Source organism: Candoia aspera, chromosome 3, assembly GCF_035149785.1.
Source record: "Candoia aspera isolate rCanAsp1 chromosome 3, rCanAsp1.hap2, whole genome shotgun sequence".
NCBI lineage: Eukaryota > Metazoa > Chordata > Lepidosauria > Squamata > Boidae > Candoia > Candoia aspera.
In genome coordinates, this window is record NC_086155.1 from 186,590,469 (window position 1) to 186,613,620 (window position 23,152).

The 23,152-nt window shown below is 37.9% G+C and overlaps 1 protein-coding gene across 1 annotated transcript in view; it reads left to right on the plus strand.

Annotated features, from left to right (window-relative positions):
• MATN2 (matrilin 2) overlaps positions 1-14,659 on the plus strand; it is a 47,164-nt gene extending 32,505 nt beyond the window's left edge. Inside the window, exons 7-16 of the mRNA XM_063299534.1 lie at positions 329-451; positions 1,943-2,065; positions 4,804-4,926; positions 6,564-6,686; positions 7,410-7,532; positions 9,710-10,123; positions 12,319-12,471; positions 13,056-13,115; positions 13,897-14,004; positions 14,520-14,659. Of these exons, the coding sequence (XP_063155604.1) occupies positions 329-451; positions 1,943-2,065; positions 4,804-4,926; positions 6,564-6,686; positions 7,410-7,532; positions 9,710-10,123; positions 12,319-12,471; positions 13,056-13,115; positions 13,897-14,004; positions 14,520-14,644 (1,475 nt within the window). The 3' untranslated portion in view covers positions 14,645-14,659. The remainder of the gene's footprint in view (positions 1-328; positions 452-1,942; positions 2,066-4,803; positions 4,927-6,563; positions 6,687-7,409; positions 7,533-9,709; positions 10,124-12,318; positions 12,472-13,055; positions 13,116-13,896; positions 14,005-14,519) is intronic.
• Positions 14,660-23,152: the final 8,493 nt, after the last annotated feature.

The window sequence follows — 23,152 nt, forward strand, 5'->3', positions numbered from 1 at the left end:
CTATCTACACCCGACTTTTCTATTGGGATCAGTACTTCATGAAATGCTGGAGAGTCAGGGTTGGAGTCAGACACCCCTTAAAAATGATAAATCTTTCTGCCATGGTTGGAGGATGAGCAGAGAGAGAGGGAAATAAACCCATTCCAGTATTTCTAGGAATGCCTGTAAATTTTGTATTGTCTAATATTTATATGAAGAAAATGCTGTGCTTTCAAACAAAACTTCAGAGAGGAAAAAGTGCTCACTAAAACTGAGGCACGAATCTTCATTCCATTCTGTATATTTGTACTTTCCACTGCTGTTCTTTTAATTTCTCCTCAATCTTCAGGACCAGACCATTGTGCTTTGCAAAATCATGGCTGTCAGCAGGAATGTGTCAGTACAGATGAATCCTATTTTTGCCAATGCACGCAAGGATTTACTCTTAATCCGGATAAGAGAACTTGCAAAAGTATGTTGTCCTAAAGTGTATAGTAAGTTCACCTGCTTTTATTTATCAACATTGCTGTTACAACTTATTTTTTATAACACTAATCTCTTTTCAAATATAACTTTAGGACATGCCTATGAAACTGCCTCCTTCCTACATTTCTTTATAATGCTCAGTTCAAACAGTCATTCCTATTTACAGAGATAACTGTTTATTCAATCAAGTATATGTTTATATACTTATTTTGTCAAAAGCTGTATGACTGTGTGCCAGTTAAGAGTACAACATGTGCATAAAAAGGTCTTCCTAGAGAACAACTCCCATTTCCCTTGGAGTTCTATCAGAGCCCAAACCTAAACATTTTTCCGGAAAAAAAAGTGTGATAGCTAAGGCTTGGATGATTAAAACAGATTTTATATTTCTTAAATAGGAAACTGATGCATCACCATGTTAATTAAGCAGATTACCAGAAATGACACAAACTTATATTTAAGTAAATTGAAAACTCTTGCAGAGTAGTAGGAACTGGGGCTTTAGGACTATATGTGGCTGTCAGCCTAATTTCATAAGCAATTAAACCTCTGAGAAGAATTAACTGTTCATTTCCTGCCAGCCTGCTTTTTAGAGGGAGAGAATTGAGTACTGAAAAGAGAACAAAATAGATAAAAGCAAGGGTATGAGGGAAAAGGGCTTAGAAGGACTGAGACCCACCTATTATTTGCTATAGAACTGCTCACTATTCAAATGCTGCTTGAAACAGATTACTCCTGAGAAAGTGCTTTCAATAGGAAAAAAAATAAAGTTGTTTGCCCTTGCTCTACCATATAAAAGCATCCTAAGATTAAAGGTTGGTTTCAGTGTTGAATGGACACCAGAAGCATGTAATCCATCCAATATTTTATACCCAAATATTCTCATCTATCTTAATTTTTCCAAAATACTGTGGCCCCAGAAATTCCACTGTCCAAATGTCTTATAAGTAAACAAAAACAAGGTAACTGCTACCCTGTTTTTGTGCCAAATCCAATACAGTTTTATCCAATGTAGATTAGAATGATGGACATCCTAAGACAAGGCATTTGGGACAATTAAAATTACATCTGCAGCTGTGGCCAATAAGGGCCTGAAGCAGAAGTGTCATCATCCCAACAGGCCTTATCACTAGCTGTGAGTCTCTGCACCTGCTCAGGTTTATTGTACAGTGCCAGGCCTGCTAACATCAGTAAAAAAAACCTCAATTTAAATGCCAGATTAAAAGTACACAGAAACATTTGGATATCAGTCCCCAAAGTTCTGGAAACTCTATTCCTCTTGATGTCCTTCTTGCCCAAACACAAGTGCTTTCAGGAGCCTTAGGTGTCTTTCATTTTGCTTTTGGTTTCTGAGAACATAATGAAAGGTAAGGTTTTTGATAGCTATACAGTATATGCTGATTACTTATCAGTATTTTAAAAATTACATTATTTTCCAGCATTCTTACTTGACATGTTTATTAGTTTTCTCTTTCCATAGGAATAAATATCTGTAGTTTGGGAAAGCACGGCTGCCAACATGAATGTGTTAGCGCTGAAGAATCATATGTATGCAAATGCCAAACTGGGTACACACTGAACCGTGATCGCAAAACATGCAGAAGTGAGTATGTTAGTTTATCTGAAGGAGCAAATTGGTATATCAGAATGAATTTTGATATAAGCAGGTGTCCCTTAGGGATATCTTGGCTATAACAATGTTGTGCTTTTAAAATGTCATCAGACTCACCAAATGACTTAAATATGTTTATCTCACAAATAACATATTTGTTACAAAGCCATAGAAAAAAGGAACAAATTATTGCTAGGGTACTTGATCTTTATTTTTGTGGTATAGATGATAGCCAAAATAGTGAGAATGCATACAACTTTTTTGTTTGTTATTTCTGGGCCTCCCCGTGTACTTTTTTGAGATACCTCTGATATGTAAAAGCTCTCTTGGTTCATGTTTGCAATGCTATAAATTACTGATGAGAAGACTTTTTCGTTTGTGACACAGACTACCACCTGTGGAAGAGTAGTATGAAAACTATTTTGTACCAAACTCAATATCAACTATTTCCCTCACTCATTTTTTTTAAAGTTTTTGTATAAGCATCTTTGTGAGCTCCTCTTTTTATGATGAATGAACTCATGGAAAGAGGAAAATTACCCAATTGGAACTAAGGACAGTGAACAAAGTCTTCAGCCTATAATACATGTGAATCTTTAGTTAATTTTGGAAGTTCCTAAACATCTTGTTATAAATTATTAAAAGAAAGGAATATTAAAATATCAGGGAGGATTTTTTAAATACTAAAACAGTTCCCCATTTTACAGAGCTTTTTATACCTGTCTATAACACACTATAGAAAAAGAAAAGTAAATTCTCACTCTTTCCTTTGATCTATTAATTTACTTTAGTATCTCTCAATTGTAATCTTTTTGTTGTTGTTGTTATTAAAATATGAATTTGGGCTTCTTAATGAAAAAATTCAGTTTTAGAAAGCTGAAGCCAAGCTCACACTGCGGCATCTGGAAAATAAGGCTGCATTATTAAGTTAGATGTTCTGCTTTGCATGGCATAGCAATCTATAATCTCACTTAACACTTAGTTCTGGTGATACATAGTTTTCCTGTTTCTAAAGAATCTCTCTACGTAAACCAAACAGTTCTGTTTATGGAACTCAGTTCTGCTGCAGCAAATATGTCTGACTATTGCAAATTCTAGAGTGTAGCTAACTTTGCATTCATAATCCCATTGTGTCCCCACATTGTACACAGCATTCCTATCTCTTACCAAAAATATCCCTGTGGAGTAGGTTGGACTGTGAGATAATGACTTACCTAATGTGATGGTTGCCTTATTCCCAAAAGAACACAGACTCACTAGCCAGGGCTAAGGATTTCTGGTTTATTAGGAATAGAATGCATACACGAAGAAAGACGGGAATGAGCACATGGCGTGCAAGGTAGCCGATAAATACCCGCGGTGCGGACCTGATCCTTCCCCACCCCCCATCGTCCCAAAGTCCTGATCCGGAGTCTTGATGGGCGATCAGGGGGCGATTCCGGAGTCTCGATGGGCGATCAGGGGGATTAGCGCTGATTACCTCTGTCCTCTTCCTGTGTCCGGAGCAGGTGTGTCCCCCGTGGTAATGCAGAGATGTCAGGGAGATAGGATGATGGCTTCTCGGGTCAGGGCAAAGGTATGGCTCCTTTGTCCTTTATTTGTATTTGTCTTTCAGTGCTTATAGGATTAGCACTGATTCTTTCCTCCTTCCTCCCCTTCCCCGGAAAGGCATGTTCCCCGTTGTGATGTATGTATACATCGCAACGGGGGACATGACACCTAAATTATTTAATGGCTTTCTGTACCTGAAGGTGGACTGCATCTGGTTCTCCCCAGTCCTAGTCTAACACCTTAAGTGCTGGGCCTATTTCAACAAGAAGAGTAAAGAAAGTTTTGGCATTTTCCCCCACTTTTTTGAACCACCCATGCGGAGCAAATGGCTAGGAGGTGATGTTTAAGTTATCTCCCTCTGTGTGTGATGGTCTGGCTCAAGATCAGGTACCCCCACCCTTACAGTAACTGTCATAACCAAACATCAGTTTAGCCCTTAAAGAAAATAATATAGTGCAAACTTTTCAAATGTTTCAAGAGCCATTCCACATTTTTGTTCATTCAGTTTCTACCCTGCTGCAATCTAATTGACTCTTGTTGGATAATTTACTTACTGAATAAATGTATATAGCTGCCCAACTTGCATAATCACAATTCCAGGAGGCATACATCACATACCCACCCTCCTGACAATATTGCAAATAAAAACCATACAAAATCAACAAAAAGTGAAATCCATAAGCCAACATATCAGCAACATACAGTCAGGGCTCACCAATCATACATTCCACCTCCTAGAACAGCTCATCTATTGTCTTGAGCCAAAGACTGGCTCTAGCATAAACTGAGATAGCTCACTGGAAGGCTTCGTGAATCAGGACAGACTGGCTAGCTGCAACATTGCAAATAAAAGGTTTAGCTTCAGTCAGATTTCAAAATGTGGAATGGAGCCAAAAACTCACGAACTCAACTCTTGTAACTTACTGGCTTCATGTGAATGTACCAGTCCAGAGTTTTTTGCAGTAGCAAACAGATGCTGCATGGAAGAACCCTGCATTTGTGTTATATGAGGATAGATTTCAGAAATAGTTTTTTAAAATGGGGGCAAATGTCAAGGGCAAAGAGGTGTAATCTATAATGGGTGAAAAATTCAGTTTCTGAAGTTTTAGTATATGGACTTTTTATTGCTTGAAAATTCTAGTGTTTTCTCTTTTACTGCTTAACACATAACAATTCAGGACTAGACCACTGTGCTGAGTTCAATCATGGGTGTGAACAACTCTGTCTGAATACCAGAGAATCCTACGTTTGCCAGTGCTCTGAAGGATTCATCATTAATGAGGATCTGAAAACTTGTTCACGTAAGTCTCTTGCCTGAGATGTTCTATAGAATTAAACAGAAAAACAAAATGGTGCTTAGGCTGATGTGCATAATTTCTGGGAAAGCTTTATTCAATTAGAATTTAGAGTAAATTGGCAGTGATGGGATTAAATAGTCAATGAAAGCATGAGCTTTGGCAAACTACTCAGAAAAGCAAAGGAACTGAGAAATATGAAGAGAGATTTTCCACAAAATGAGAATTCAGTAAGAAAACACAGGAGTAAGTTCGGGTTTCATAGAAGCGTAATAGAGAAGGTTGTACTTTAATACAGCAAGGGAAATGGAAGTAAAAAAGAGAGTATATTTGAAAACAGAGAAGAACTGTTATAATTCTCTTTTAAATTATGGCAAGAAGGCCTTGTCACAGGTGTCAGGAAGTACAGCCACTTGCGAAAGTTTAAGCACTTGTGTGTACCTCAAGTGATATGCATACTAAATCCATACTAAACACATACTAAATATGTACAACTAAATCCAAAAACACTTGGGAATTCCTGGAAGCTTGGCATTCAGACAAATCAGCCACATATAGAGATAAACCACATTTAAACACCATTTAAAAAAGGGAAAATAAAAAAAGGTAAGAAGGAAACAAAAAGATCAAAAGATGTCCTTGCCAGCAGCCAACACCCAGATAAGCAGGGATTAACACCAGGCAAACAATCAAGCAGAAAACAGTACCCTAATCAAGGAACTACCAAGGAGAAAACCATACCCCCACCAACACTGGCAGGGCAAGCCACTGTATATAAACAGGCCTGATGATGTTACCTACTTGGGTAATGAAATGTCTGCAAGCAAACAACCAAGCTCAGAGAGCACCAAGGACTCCTCATGGATACTATTCATTGAGAAACATGTTAGGTTTTTTTTAAGACACCACTGTTTCATGGATGCACCAAACAATTGATTATTGAAATAATCCATTTTACTGTTACAGATTTCTTAAAGCTAGTTGTATTATAAATGGAGAAGAATACCAGATATCCTGATAGTAGAGAGATGTCTATATGTGACCTCTGTCTGCCCTCAGTGTGGCACTGATGTATAATAAAGTATATATTGTATAGTAAGGTATAAATCAGGATAAAGGTTTAAAATATCCTTCAATCCTTATTCCATTTATCTTGCCTTCAGTTTCTTCCCTTTTTTTGCTATTTTCTTTATATCTCTTTTTACATTATAAGCCCCTTGGGAGTAGGGACTGCGTCTCTCACTGGTAATGTTCACATAACTTTAGGATAGGCCCTCCCATATCTAATGGGTTCACCTCCAATCACTGAAGTAGTTTAAAAGAAAAAGGAATCCATTGTGGCAATGGATCACTGCCATTGTGCATAGAGATATGGGGGAGCTAACCCACCACTTGTCCCTTTTCCATCCAACACTGGTTTTGGCCACAGGTGAAACTAAAAAGGAAACAGAGTTGCTAGAGAAGACTACAACAAACAAATATCAGGGTCAGTTAACTGGATCAGTTGTCTGAGTTAAAGTTCTGACATAACATATGGGGACAATTAAGTATGTTCTGTGTGTGGACAGGACAGATTTTTAACAAGCACAGTATAGAGCATGTACCTATATAAATAAATTAATAATGCTTAAACTTGTCCTCAGGAGTGGACTATTGTTTGCTGAATGACCATGGCTGTGAACATTTGTGTGTGAATACTGGGACATCTTACATCTGCCAGTGCACTGAAGGATATGTGCTTCATAGTGATGGGAAAACCTGCAAACGTAAGCTTGATTTTAGTTGAATTGCTTCTGTATCTTTTAGTCCTTAAGTGTTTATTGCACAAAACAAATTAATAAACTTGTAGTATGGTTGAACTTGCAAGGTGAAAAGCTGAAAGTTTCAAACCAGCTCTCCCAGAATACCACTGAGAATTCTCTGCTATTGCCTCATCACCTGTTGTTATTTTACCAACTTCTAGAAGTGGTTCCATTGCTTCCTTTTTCTTCTTTTTACTCCTAACGTAGCCAAAAAAGGCTCCTTCATTTGTTTTAGCTTCGCTTGCAAGCCTAAATTCCTTTTCTATTTTTTAACTTTTCTGTAGATATATGCTACTTGCTGGTATGCTTTCTTGGTGATTACATCCATCTTCCATTTCCTTTGCTTGTCTCTTTTGACTCTTATCTAGGTCAAAAGTTTCCTGATCCTCTGCATCACAGTGGTTTCCTATGTTTTCCAGCTAATGTTTTTCCCATTACATGATGTACGATTATACTTTCAATATCTCATTTCTGAGGAATTTCCAAGCTTCCTATTGCTTCCTTTGATCTGACAATTTCTGCCCTCAGTACTGGGCCTTGTACATCTCTAAGCTTGTTGAAATTGGATTTCTTGAAATCCAATTTCATGTGCATGTACAGCTAAGAAGTAAGCTTTACCAGAAAATAATGCTTTTAATGTATCATATCTTTAGAAAGTTTTGATCAGAAATCTCTTTAACTACCCAGATCAAGATGTCTGCAAGTCCATCAACCATGGGTGTGAACATGTCTGTGTTAATAATAATGATTCATATACCTGCAAATGCCATGAGGGATTTATATTATGGAATGATGGAAGAACATGTAAAAGTAAGTAATTTATATTTATCACCATCACTGTTATTTGTTTATTCTATTATTGGAAAATGACTCACTTAAAGAGATGCTGACCATGTTCAGATATAATACTAAACCACAGCTCAGTGCAGAGATGTGCAAATTTTAAGGAGAAAAAAGCTGCATTTGGTCTTTGAGTAATGTGCTAAGAACTGTAGTCCAAAAGGTAGGGGGAGCCAGGAAAAAAAAATACTAAGACCAAGACAGAAACTGAAAGTGGTTTTTAAAATGAAATTGGAATTACATTACAGTAATTTCAGTTAACTCGGAACCAGTTAATATGATTATTGTTCTTGTATTTAATTAACTTGCACTACCCATTTGTTCAAAAGGAGCCCAAATAGCAGTTGGTGAGGTGTGATGGTGGGAGGGCTGCATCAGGAAGCATCAGAGATATCTCCCTGCAACTTTATTGCATAAGCCCTCCCCAATGGTTAGATGCTGCTTGGGTTGAACCCTCTTTCAAAGCCATCTTTCTGAGCTGGGAATTGGCTCCTATATCTGGCAGGTAGAAGAGGATAGCCTGGCTTGAAAAAGCCAGATTTTCCCTCTGCCTAAAGCAGAATTACCCTGGAAGTTGCCCAGAGACCAGAGTGTGTAACTACAGCACCCTAAAGTAATCACTAAAGTGGGGTCACCTGATTGCACCGTTGACAGAGTGGTTAGTTAAGTGCATGGAATTGTTTCCATGGCAAAACTAGTGTTGGGATATTATTGTACTTTAAAACCAGAATAGTTGAGAGGACTTCAGATGCTTCAGATAAAGCAACATTGTGAGGATATGGTTAAAAAAAAGTTGCTTAAGGACATTTTTCCTGTTGTTAAATGTAAGTGAGGAAAGGTTCTTAATTCAGCTATCAGATCCTGATTGCAGAGATTAAAAAACAAGAACTTGTTTTGACCGTTTTGCCATTTTTTAGCAAAAACGTGTTGATATTAATGACCTTTAATCTATGTTTATGTAAGGACCCTTGAACTGCATTCAACATGCCTATAAACATATTTGTATGCATAGTAACAGTTTGTGTATCTCTAAATGTCATGAGGGATTCATATTGGAAGAAAATGGGAAAACATATAAAAGTAAATAATAGATCTTTATTCTATTTACTTACTTACTCAGTTTCATCTCTAAAGTTTTAACACTGCGTGCTCCTAAATGATGCCTCATTTTGCTAGTAGAGTACTACTCACTTAACTTTTTGAAAAATGGCAAGATAGATTTTATATAAGATGAAGTTGACACAGATTTCAAAACATCCAAGAATTACATACATACAATTCATACATACAATTACATTCATACAAAAATGTCTGGTCTTCAATATCAGCATTAGTAATCTCTATAACCTGTAAGGTGATTCAGGAGAACAATGCAATCAGATTTATTGTTTACAAAAAAATACCACACCAATATTTTTTAATTTTTACTTTTATATAACTTAACTGCCTTACATTACTTATTCCAAATCTTTTAGGTTCTCTTTTTATTTAATTATTAGGTTGCTAAAAGCAATATAATAAACTATCAGAAATAAGTTAGGCTTTTATCTATATCTAAGCCTAACTTATTTCTGATAGTTTATTAAATTGCTTTTGCTATCAAGATGGTGGTTAGCTATAAAGCTGTTTATGGCATGGGCCCAGGTTATTTGTGGGACCACCTCTCCCCAGTCATGTCTACTCATCCCATCAGATCCAGCAGGAAAGACATGTTACAGGTCCCATCCATTAAAGAGTGCCACCAGGCAGGACCCAGGAAGAGAGCCTTTTCTGTTGCTGCACCTCTCCTGCAGAATATCATCCCCCCAGAGATCCATGTTGGCCTTTTGCAAGGCCTTAAAGACATGGGTATGTTCCTGGGCTTGGTGATCAGAATGTCTATTGGACCCTGTGAATTAGTTTTATTGAAATAATTCTATTGTACTTGAATTGATTGTTGTTGTTTTTGTTTGTTTTTATCTCAGCTGCTAATTGTCTATTTATTTTGTATTGTTTTTGCTGTAATTTTATTACTGTTAGCCATGCAGAGTCACTTGAATAAATAAATAAATGAATTTTACAGAATATAATAAACCCTTAGCTTGAAGAAATGTATTTGTTCTGCTGACAATCTTCCATTATTTCATTTGTTCATTTTATTTTAACAGGATGTACTGAAGGCCCAGTTGATCTGGTATTTGTGATAGATGGATCCAAAAGTCTGGGAGAAAATAATTTTGAAATTGTCAAGGAATTTGTCTTGGGAATTTTGGACTCTCTTACAATATCTCCCACAGCTGCACATGTTGGTTTGCTGCAGTATTCCAGTCAGGTCCGCACAGAATTTTCACTGAAACAATTCAACACAGCCAAAGATATGAAGAAAGCAGTGACACAAATTAAATACATGGGGAAAGGTTCCATGACTGGGCTTGCATTGAAGCAAATGACCGAGAGAAGCTTCACTGAAGCGGAGGGAGCCAGGCACTTCTCAGCAAATGTTCCCAGAGTGTCTATTGTGTTTACAGATGGACGGGCCCAAGATGATGTTTCTGAATGGGCAACTAAAGCAAAGCAAAGTGGTAGGATGGATATTTATCAGAAGTGTAAATTGTAAAAGAAATAAGAAAGAAAGCTGCAAAAGTAGTGCTGCTATTACAATATTATATACCTTGTTTTTAATCTAGAGCTTTTTATTAATTTCTCCTAGAAGGGTGCTGGAGAATCTCTAAGAGTGAAATGCATACTGTTTATTTGACATAAAGCATGATTTGGAAATCTCCCACTGGATTCAGTATAAACTTTCAGTTTCCAAAGCCACATTCTCAGGGGTAGGATGGGAATGAGGGCCTGCACATTCCCATCAAAACTCATTTGTCAGTATTGCCAATTGTTAGCTAATTCTATATAATGCTGAAACTATATAGAATATACAAATTGTTAGTTGATTGAAAACTGAATGATCACTAAACAAAGAAACCAATATATTAATGAAATTTATTAATTTCTACATTGCCCTTGTGGGACAGTCCTCATATAAAGCATAACATACAACATAATCAAATTGTTTTACAATAAAAAAAGTTAAATACCAGTATAAACTAGTAACATGGGAATAATATAGTTGTAAGTCCTCCTAAAACATTCTAAGCAGTTTTAAACCAGCAGAACATGAAACAAGCAAAACTACACAAAACAGATTTTTAATGCCCATATATATTACATATTATATACTATATATGTTCAGAAGTAAGCTCTGTATGATTGGGTCTTACGAGATTTGTTCCCAAATAAAAGGGCATTGGATTCCAGGCTTTCAAACTGTATTGATGGGAACCAGGAGTTCCACAAAACTGAAGATAGATTCATATGTCAACAAGATAATATATGATGATTTGTAAAATATCTTATAATAAATACCTAAAGCAAGCTAAACTAAGTGCAGCAACTGTTATAAAAGAGCCCTTATAGTGTTATCTTAAACATTCAATGACAAGTATGCATTGCTACATCCAGCATGCTGCTAAAGATGAAAAAAGCCTTGTATAAATATAATGGTAATTGGGTTTAAAATAAAAAAATAAATCTAATTTTGAATGATGATAAAACATTTTAAGAAGCATGTTTTCAAGGGAAATAAAAATACTTAATTGTTTTCTAAATACCATAACCCAGCATAGTTGGATTGTGTTGAAATGATAAATCAAATCTGATTATATCATTAAACCTAAGATATTTATTGTGACCTAACTTTTCATGGACTAAATCCTGATTAACAGATTTATCATTGGTCTCTGGTCTAGGCCTCTTTGTAGATATAGATAGAGAGATAGAGATACAGATAATCAGACTCTGGGTTGGCTCTAGAATGTTTTTTTTTATACACAGAAGAGTTCCTTTATTTTCAGAAGGAAATGACATGCAGCGAAGTCTCTCCCAGGAAGAAAACAGGAAGGCAATTTTGGCTGATTCTCCTGCAGAATGCCAACACTACCTTCTACATGTTCCAAATGAGAAAAAGGAGAATTGGTAGAAATTACGTCTTCTTGCAGCAAGAATGTCCAATGATTGAGAGTCTGCTCAGAAGAAATCTGGAAACAGACCTTTGTTGTTTTTATCACATCAGGCTATCACCTATGTTTCTAGGCAAGGTTTTAGGGTGGAGGGAAGGATACATTGCAAGCAATTGGATTTTAGATTATTACATTATCCAGATTTCAATTTACATTCAAAGATAGTAAAGGTAAAGGTTTCCCTTGACATAAAGTCCAGTTGTGTCCGACTCTAGGGGGCGGTGCTCATCTCCGTTTCTAAGCCTTGGAGCCGGCGTTGTCATAGACACTTCCGGGTCATGTGGCCAGCATGACGACTCGGAACACCGTTACCTTCCCGCCGAAGCGGTACCTATTGATCTACTCACATTTGCATGTTTTCGAACTGCTAGGTGAGCAGGAGCTGGGACGAGCAACGGGAGCTCACCCCGCCGCGCGGTTTCGAACCGCCGACCTTCCGATCGGCAGCTCAGCGGTTTAACCCGCAGCGCCACCGCGTCCCTCACATTCAAAGATAGTCACAGATAAAACATGCTATTTTCTCAGTTGGCAAACAGACCTTCAGAAGATTCTCAATTAGATTGTGGTAAACTTCAAGAGAGGCAGCAGTTCAAATATGAATTTATACAAGTTTGAATCCAATTCTTTTCTATTAATTAATTGTGCCTTAATGCTATATCTCAATCTTGAACTGTATATGAAATTAAATTTGTTTCTTTTTTTAGGAATCACTATATATGCTGTTGGAATAGGGAAATCAATTGAGGAAGAACTGCGAGCAATTGCTTCTAATCCTGCTGAGAAACATGTTTTTTATGCTGAGGAATTCAAAGCCATGGAAGAGCTCATGGAAAAACTGCAGAAAAGAATCTGTGAAGGTACTAAGTAAGCTCCACCTTATATTCTACACAAGAAAATAATATAAAACTAACCCAAATAGAAATTTGGGACTTGACTGCATTGGAGTTGGATGGCTAATAAATTAAAATAAAATAAAATAAATAATTAAATCTGCCCATTTGTTCTGAGCATCTACCTAATTACTGGGATATATGTAAAACATGATGAGCAATAGGCCATTAGGAAAAATAATATTTCTGTAATTTATCACTTAGGTATTATACAGTATAACTTTATTCTAAGGCTTTTAAATTGTGTTAATGTATTCTCCATGGAAACTCTATGATCCTGGGAACATTTTCCCAGTCTCTAAGATCATAAAATCAAAATCATAAAATCAAAATCAATGACCTAGCTCACATCTGCATTCTCCTGGCTAAATATAATCAGTAACAAACAAAATGACTCTAATTTTACTCCTGTTCAAAAGTTATTCTAGCAATTTAATTTTTAAATTACAAAATCTATTGCAGTATCTGGCTTGTTTGTAGTTGACTATCATGATCTGACTGGATTTGGCAATACATCCTACTTTATTTCATTTTGGCAATATTTCTTCTAGATCTGAAAGACTACCAGGATGTTACAAGTGTGCTGCATTCAGTGGATTTACTTTCTGAAGGTTTGAAATCATCAGAGTGTACTTGTTGTTTTAATTTGATTTGATTCCTTTACACTCTGCCCTTTTCAGAAAAATGTTCACACTGGGTCATTTTCATTGTGATAATACTTCTTGGTAAGATACAGAAGGTGTAGAGTAGGTTACCAGCCTTACTGACACCTGTGCCACACACAGCAGTCCCTGATAACAGTAAGAACAGCAGTAGTTCTGCCACATTTTGGCCAATGTGGCATAAATGCAACTGAAGACCATATTTACCCTAAGCATACTAATTCTACTCTGGGCTGGTTAAAATCTCTAATCTGGAGATTACCTTGCAAATCTTTATATTGTTTGATATCGACCAGCAAGGATATTATTTCATTTTGAAATATTAAAGTCAACATCTGCACAAAGAAATAGAGCCTTGTGTGGCGCAGAGTGGTAGCGGCACTATTGCAACCGAAACTCTCCCCACGACCTGGGTTCAATCCCAGCAGAAGCTGGATTCTCAGGTAGCCGACTCAGATCGACTCAGCCTTCCATCCTTCCAAGGTTGGTAAAATGAGCACCCAGCTTGCTGGGGAAGGTGACAACTGGGGAGGGCAATGGCAAACCACCCTGCTATAGTCTGCCAAGAAAATGTTGCGAAAGTGGCATTCCCCCCAAAGGATCAGACATGACTTGGTGCTTGCACAGGGGACCTTTCACCATCACTTTCACACACACAAAGAAGCCACTTCAGAAGAGGCTGGATGGAAATATAATCTCACTTCTGGTCTCACTGTGTTGTCCTCTGCAGAACCTGAAGCATCTACCTTAGCAATCACAGATGTTCTTTCCTGTTCCAATTTTGCTGTGCATCATAAATATCTTTTTAAAGAAAAACAGTTACGGACAAAAGCTTCAGGTAAAATTTATTTCCATGTACATCACCCATGACTTAGCATAATTATCATAATGTATCTTCTGTCATATAAAACAATTGTGCTATGCATCCACTTTGATTCTCTAGAATTCTTGGGATATATGTTGTAGTAGAAGACAGCTTCCCACATATTATATGTCCTTTTGTTTGTAAATATCAAACCACTGAATTTTCTTAGTAATTTGAAACCATGGTTTATCATTAGTCTTCTTACCTAAACCTTGGGCCATTGTACTTTTATTATAGTGGTTACCATAACTCAGTAATAAAACACATGTATCCTCATTTTAATCTCTGCCATCTCTGCATTTCTACAGCCATTAAAAAAAGAGAAACAAAGGAACTTTTCTAAAATTCTTCTGTCACTCACTTTATGAATTTCATTTTTCCAATGAGTTCAATGGGTTATAAAGAGAATAGATTTTGTTCTTGCAATGAAAATGTATTTCTTCATTTACTATTTAGCTAAATACACTCCACTTATTTTTTTTCCCCAGCAAATCCTTCAGATGATAAGAAAAACCCATGCAAATGTGAAAATCTTATCGATTTCCAGAATTTTGCAACTACTGAAGTTAGGAAACTAACTCAGCAACATATCCTTTATATATATATATATTAGTTTTTCATACAGATTTTCAAGTCAATATATTTGAAAATGAACTATAATTCTTCTAAAATTAACAGAACCTATGAGTTAAGTTACATGTAAGATGTACTTTAATAATAATTGGGCAAACTTACACTAGTGGATTTAAAGTATGTGGTCTTGTTCAACAGGTAAAATGGAAGGCCCATTGAAAAAGACTAAGAACCACTCCTCTTTTCTGTCTGTTGCACAGTTACCTCTTTTTTTTGCACATCCTTGTGATATTGCTTCCATCCAATCCTTAACTATACCTGAGACAGCTTTAAATCATCCTTTGCTATGGAGTTAAAGTAGTGCTTCCCACCTTACCCTGACACACATTTTGCCCTTGGTTCTATATTTAAATTGTTGTTGTTGCTGTTGTTGTGAGCTGCCTTCTTTTGTTTTGTTTTTTGGTCCCTTCAAGTCAGTTTTTGACTCCTGGTGACTGCCTGGAGAAGTCCCTGCAGTTTTCTTGGCAAGATTTTTCAGAAGTGGTTTGCCATTGCCTGCTTCCTAGGGCTGAGAGGGAGTGACTGGTCCAAGGTCACCCAGCTGGCTTTGTGGCTAAGGTGGGACTAGAACTCATGTTCTCCTGGTTTCTAGCCTGGTGTCTTAATCACTACATCAAACTGGTTCTCTGTGAACAGCCTAGAGTCTCTAAATGATGGAGCTTAGGGACAAAGTGTGTTTGAACAGATTAGACCAGCACTTTAAATTTGGTTGTGGAATTTTGCATGGCTGTATTCAGAGGGAGCCCTGCTATCAGCTGATAGTTGGGTTCCTTTTGGACACAGGAGTAGTGCTATTCCAACACTATAGTCAACTGGAACACAACTGGCACACATAGGGAGAATTGCACCATGGAGTAGTAGAGATAGAAGCAAGAATCAAAATTAGACAAATGTGCTTTAGAAAACGCATCCAGGTTTAGCCTTGAAATGCTGTCCAGTAAAGTTCTGTTTTGGGAAGGTTCTGGAAGGTGACTATAGAGTTGAGGCCAAATGTGCTTTTCACAGAAGGTGCTTCCAGAGGGCTGGGCTAACGATGGAAAAACATCTTGGTCCCCCCGACTTCCCAAAAATGGAACCACCAGCTGCATGATAAAACTGGTCAGGCCAATTCCAGTGAAGAGATTTGGTCCTGAAGGTAACCTGTCAAGCCATAACATTCATTCATTCATTCATTCGTTCATTCGTTCTTTCATTGATTTATTATTTTATTTTATTTTATTTTGCCACTGCCTATTTCCCCTCAAAAGGAGGACTCTGGGTGGTTTACAACAAAGATAAAAACATTAAAATACCATAAATACCATAATACCACTTTTTCCTTAGTTATTTGAAAGCTTCTTGCAGATCTTGGCTGCTAGACTCCGGATGACCACTAGATGTCAGCAGAGTTTTTCTTATTTCAGTTCGTTACCTTGTTGTGGTGCTGGAGCTTGAGCACCTCAGTGATGCCATGAGCTAAACCGTGAAGGGCCACCCAAGACGGGAAGGTCATGACAGAGAGGTCAGACTAAATGCAATCCCTGGGGAAGGTAATGGCAACCCACCCCAGTATTCTTGCCGTGAAAACTAAATGGATCAGTACAACCAGAGATATGTCGGTATACCATCGGAAGATGAGACTCCCAGGTTGGAAGATGGTCAAAATGTTGCTGGGGAGGAACAGGATGAGTTCAGCTAGCCCCAGATGTGATGACACAGCTAGCTCAAAGCTGAAAGGATGGCTAGCAGCCGATGGTGCTGGTGGTGAACGGCGAATCCGATGTTCTAAGGATCAACACACCATTGGAACCTGGAATGTAAGATCTATGAGCCAGGGCAAATTGGATGTGGTTATGGGTGAGATGTCAAGATTAAAGATAGACATCCTGGGCGTCAGTGAACTGAAACGGACTGGAATGGGCCACTTCACATCAGATGACCACCAGATCTACTACTGTGGACAAGAGGACCACAGAAGAAATGGAGTAGCCTTCATAATTAATAGTAAAGTGGCTAAAGCAGTGCTTGGATACAATCCAAAAAACGATAGAATGATCTCAATTCGAATTCAGGGCAAGCCATCTAACATCACAGTGATCCAAATATACGCCCCAACCACAGATGCTGAAGAAGCTGAAGTAGAGCAGTACTATGAGAATCTGCAGCACCTACTGGACAATGCGCCTAAAAGAGATGTTATTTTCAGGAGACTGGAATGCTAAGGTGGGCAGTCAAATGACACTTGGAATTACAGGTAAGCATGGCCTGGGGGAACAAAACGAAGCAGGACGTAGGCTGATAGAATTTTGCCAAGACAACTCACTCTGCATAACAAACACTCTGTTCCAACAACCTAAGAGACGGCTTTATACATGGACTTCACCAGATGGACAACACCGAAATCAGATTGACTACATCCTTTGCAGCCAAAGGTGGTGGACATCTATACAGTCTGTAAAAACAAGACCTGGAGTTGACTGTAGTTCAGATCACAAACTTCTTATTGCACAATTTAGGATCAGACTAAAGAGCTTAGGGAAGACCCACAGATCAGCTAGATATGAGCTCACTAATATTCCTAAGGAATATGCAGTGGAGGTGAAGAATCGATTTAAGGGACTGGACTTAGTAGATAGGGTCCTGGAAGAACTCTCGACAGAAGTTCACAACATTGTTCAGGAGGCAGCAACAAAATATATCCCAAAGAAAGAGAAAACCAAGAAGGCAAAATGGCTTTCTGCTGAGACACTAGAAGTAGCCCAAGAAAGAAGGAAACCAAAAGGCAAGAGTGATAGAGGTAGATATGCCCAATTAAATGCAAAATTCCAGAGGTTAGCCAGAAGAGATAAGGAATTATTTTTAAACAAGCAATGCACGGAAGTGGAAGAAGACAATAGAATAGGAAGGACAAGAGACCTCTTCCAGAAAATTCGAAACATTGGAGGTAAATTCCAGGCCAAAATGGATATGATCAAAAACAAAGATGGCAAGGACCTAACAGAAGAAGAAGAAGAGATCAAGAAAAGGTGGCAAGAATATACAGAAGACCTGTATAGGAAGGATAACAATATCGGGGATAGCTTTGACGGTGTGGTCAGTGAGCTAGAGCCAGACATCCTGAAGAGTGAGGTTGAATGGCCTTAAGAAGCATTGCTAATAACAAGGCAGCAGGAGACGATGGCATCCCAGCTGAACTGTTCAAAATCTTGCAAGATGATGCTGTCAAGGTAATGCATGCCATATGCCAGCAAATTTGGAAAATACAAGAATGGCCATCAGATTGGAAAAAATCAACTTATATCCCCATACCAAAAAAGGGAAACACTCAAGAATGTTCAAACTATCAAACAGTGGCACTCATTTCACATGCCAGTAAGGTAATGCTCAAGATCCTGCAAGGTAGACTTCAGCAATTCATGGAGCGAGAATTGCCAGATGTACAAGCTGGGTTTAGAAAAGGCAGAGGAACTAGGGACCAAATTGCCAATATCCGCTGGATAATGGAAAAAGCCAGGGAGTTTCAGAAAAACATCTATTTCTGTTTTATTGACTATTCTAAAGCCTTTGACTGTGTGGACCATAACAAATTGTGGCAAGTTCTTAGCGGTATGGGGATACCAAGTCATCTTGTATGCCTCCTGAAGAATCTGTATAATGACCAAGTAGCAACAGTAAGAACAGACCACGGAACAACGGACTGGTTTAAGATAGGGAAAGGAGTACGGCAGGGCTGTATACTCTCACCCTACCTATTCAACTTGTATGCAGAACGCATCATGCAACAAGCTGGGCTTGAGGAATCCAAGGCTGGAGTTAAAATCTCTGGAAGAAACATTAACAATCTCAGATATGCAGATGATACCACTTTGATGGCTGAAAGTGAAGAGGAACTGAGGAGCCTTATGATGAAGGTGAAGGAAGAAAGTGCAAAAGCTGGCTTGCAGCTAAACCTCAAAAACACCAAGATTATGGCAACCAGCTTGACTGATAACTGGCAAATAGAGGGAGAAAATGTAGAAGCAGTGAAAGACTTTGTATTTCTAGATGCGAAGATTACTGCAGATGCTGACTGCAGTCAGGAAATCAGAAGACGCTTAATCCTTGGGAGAAGAGCAATGACAAATCTCGATAAAATAGTTAAAAGCAGAGACATCACACTGACAACAAAGGTCCGCATAGTTAAAGCAATGGTGTTCCCCGTAGTAACATATGGCTGCGAGAGCTGGACCATAAGGAAGGCTGAGAGCAGGAAGATAGATGCTTTTGAACTGTGGTGTTGGAGGAAAATTCTGTGAGTGCCTTGGACTGCAAGAAGATCAAACCAGTCCATCCTCCAGGAAATAAAGCCAGACTGCTCACTTGAGGGAATGATATTCAAGGCAAAACGGAAATACTTTGGCCACATAATGAGAAGACAGGACACCCTGGAGAAGATGCTGATGCTAGGGAGAGTGGAGGGCAAAAGGAAGAGGGGCCGACCAAGGGCAAGGTGGATGGATGATATTCTAGAGGTGACGGACTTGTCCCTGGGGGAGCTGGGGGTGTTGACGACGGACAGGAAGCTCTGGCGTGGGCTGGTCCATGAAGTCACGAAGAGTCAGAAGCGACTGAACGAATAAACAACAAAAACAGACCAGATTCTGGTACTTCTAATTCTGCCCTCTGGTGAACTTCAGGTTTATGTGAGCATGCACTACTCTTTATCAGCATTGTGTTCTTGTTCCAATCTGTAGGCATTTCAGCTCATAGAGGGAATTAAGATGATGCATAATGCTAAATCTCGGGATTGCTTTTGCTGCATTGATTTTCTTGAATGGCAGTAGCATATGAATTTGGCCTACTAATACACTGTAGCACACGCATCACTAGATAAGAGTATTAGTGATGATGAAGCATGAGCCCCCTCTAGCTGCAGTTTCAAAATACAGAATGGCAGTTTATATAATGTGGTTTGTTGTTCAGTTGATTCACTATGTGACCTGGTGGGCATCATTTTGTTAAGATTGTCAGTGATTATTTCCTTGAACAAGCTCATTCTTATGTCCTTGATAGTATCCACCCAATGTGTTTTCTGTTGGTCACTGTTTCAATTGCCTTTGATTCTTCCAAGTATCAGGATCTTCTCCAATGACTTTTGCCCTAATCAGTGTGGGCTTGACGGTATATGGTCCTTAGGCTACATTGACTGATGGTGCCACCTCCCACCAACGCAAAGGTTTGTATTTTTAGATTGATTTGGAAGGAAGGCAGTATTGGCACCTCCTAAGCTTTGGTGCCTTAGGCCAGTGCCAACTTAAAGATAGCCCTGGCCCTAACGTTACGTGTCCAAAACATTTAACCTTCAGCACTGATATTTCAATAAGGTGCTTTCAGTGAACAATTTTGTTTTACTTCATGTAGTACTGAATTGTTTATTTTTCTTGTGGTCCAAGATACTCTCTACAATTTTCTCCAGAGACCACAATTCAAAGGCATTTTGTTCATTCTTTCTGAAAGAAAGTTCAGGTTTCCAAAATCATGTTACAACTGGGAAAATAAGAGCCTTGACAATGCCTATTTTTGATGTTAGTAATGGCATACCTGTTTTTTATTTGACCAGTCTTTCTCCCAAGTAGTAGCTGTCTATTTTATGACTATGGTCACCATCCCTTTGATTATTTGAGCATGGGGAGACTAAGTCCACTACCATTTCAGCTTCTTCTCTGCCTATTTGCATTGCATTGACGTTGCCTGATCACATATTAAGGTTTTTTTTAAAAAAATATATTGAATGGACCAGGTTTTGCATTTTTTCACCAACAGTAAGGTATTCCTTTAATTTACTTGCTTCCAGCCATCACACTGATAGCACATCAGAAGTTGTTTCTCCCAGTAATTTTAATTTCAACTTTTATTTCTGGCCCAGTATTTTCCATGTTCTGCATATATGCAGTTAGGTTAAATAAATAAGGTGGCAGCATACAACCATGGCATACTCCTTTCCCAATTTTGAAGTATTTAGTTGCTCCATATTCCATTTTAACGACTGCTTCCTGATTATCATAAAAATTCTTCAAAAGGCAGATGAGGTAGCTGATAGACCCATGTTTTTAAGGGCTAATTTGTTGTCTAAACAGCCAAATTGTGGTACCATTATATAAATGGTCTGAATTTTTTGCCTGACTTGAGAAAATGCTGAGCCAGCTATTTCCACCAATCCTCCCACCCCAGAAAAAGCTATTCCCAGGTCTTCGTAGCCTTTCAAACTGAATGGGAAAAGAGCTGGTAACAGCAAAAAGGAAAGGGGCATTAGCAAACATTGCTAGCCTAAATATTTGTTCCAAAAGAAGATTGCAAGATTCTTTTTCACAGTGAAGATCTCATGTTCATAAAGAGAGAAGCCTCAATCTAAGCCAGTTAGTTCTGGTTATTTTCTAAGTACAACTGTAGCAGCTATTTAACTGGCAACACAGAAATGGGCATCTAGAGAAGTGGTGTTCACAAGAGCTATTACAATGGGTGACATCATGAGGAGATAATTCTTTAGCATTCATTTACAGGCTTATTTTATTTATACACACACACGCGCATCCCAGTGCAATTAAGAACACCCACCTGTATGAGGAAACTCACATATGGACTATCATACACAGAAACAAACCCAAATCACACCCAAATACCCCTATTCATAAATGAATATAAGGGCACTCCTACTAAATCAGGCTAGAAGTTTATCCTGTTTCACCTGATGCCTTTGAGAAACACACGAACAGGATATTACTACTGATGCAGGTGACAATGCACTCTCCCATGTAATATCCACTAATAATGGCTAAACAGTTGGATTACAGTTTACAATAGAATTACTTGAATAGCACTGTGGTCAGAGGAAAATTTAAGTTCTACTTGTACAATTTCTTGATCTTCAGTAGCCCAGCAAGGATTTCTAACCCAGCTGCTTATTAATAGCAGCAACAGAACAATACCACTTTCCCATTGCTGAAACGAAGAAAATGTCCAAGAACTAATCAATACTGGATTTTTTTGGAAATCCAATTCTAGTTGTACAGTAAGCTCTGACTGATGGGATTTCAGGGTTTAACTGCAACTGTAGATTTCAGAAGCTTGTTCATTATAGGTGTAGATGTTCTCAGTATTAAATATTGAACCATCCTGAAGTTGTTTTCCTTAACTTGTACTTACTGGAAGAAATGGCAAAAAGAATGGAAGCCTTGGAAAATCGATTAAGATACTAAAAAAATGTCCTTAGCAGCAATATGTTTGTTGGATATTTATACACAGGAGAATGTATCGAAGCTATGTAGGTATGTATGTCTCCCACAAAAAAGGAGAATGTATAACTCCAGTAATTTAGAGTATCATGTAATATTGTATTTTTGCATTGACTACAATATAGATAAAATTACAAACTGTTTATAAAACTGTATTTTTTTTCAATTGAGAAGCTATGTAATATAATAAAATAGTGGTATAAAAGGCAATTTTTAATACTTAGAAACAAATATTGTTTAGTCTTGGTTCTAATACAGACTGGATACAGTCAGGTGTTACAATGGTTTTCCTATGCTTCTCATATAACAATAATGCTAATATCTGCATTAATAGCAAATAATTATTTCCCTGTGCTTAAGCCCTTCCTACAGTCAGCACTTTTCCCCATAAGTGATCGATGATAGGGAAATTGGGGAGAAGTAACCAGCATATTTAGGGCACACTCCCTACATTCATGTTAACCACTAGGTGTTTATATTTGGGATGGTGTTTTGGGAAACACATATAATGTATAAAATGTATTTTTATTGCTAGAATGACATACTGCAAAATTTTAAATGCCTTAGCTTTTAAAAAAATATTCTTGAACAGATCTGTCACCCAAGTATTCTAACAATGTTGACCAGTAGATACTTGAAGGAATGGATAGCCATCACACAGGAAAATTCATTCATTCCAGAATGAACATTTACATTATTACTACTTCAGAACTTTCGGAACAAATTAAGTGCCTCAGCTCTGAATTATGCCAAAAATAAATTATATCCAATAATCCTATATCCTCTCCCACCATCTTTTTTTTTTAAGCTATTCTGTCTGGCTTTTCTGCTTCTAAATAGAAGTCTTGCTTAACCTAAGTTACTGTTAATACCGGGGGGGGGGGGGGAATCCCTGAAAGGTAAAGTCTCCCTTGTTGATAATAAAAGAATTAGCATGACATTCAAATGATTAAAGGCTGCTGCAAAGGATGAATTATTCTTGAGGTCCAGTAATTGCTCAGATGGACTGTTTGCTTGCTGAATTTTACTTTCTACAATTCTTAAACAGGGCTTCTCTTCTTTCCCTCACTTCATCTTCAGTTTTGTTCCCCCCTTCTTTTTTTCTCTTCCTAACACACTTATCCTTTCCTTTTACCTATCTCCAGCCTAGCATTTTTTCCTATTTTGCAGCAGTAGCAACTTCTACAGCAGTTGCAGATCTCCCAGCATGCTCAGAATCTTTTTCCACGTTGAATTTG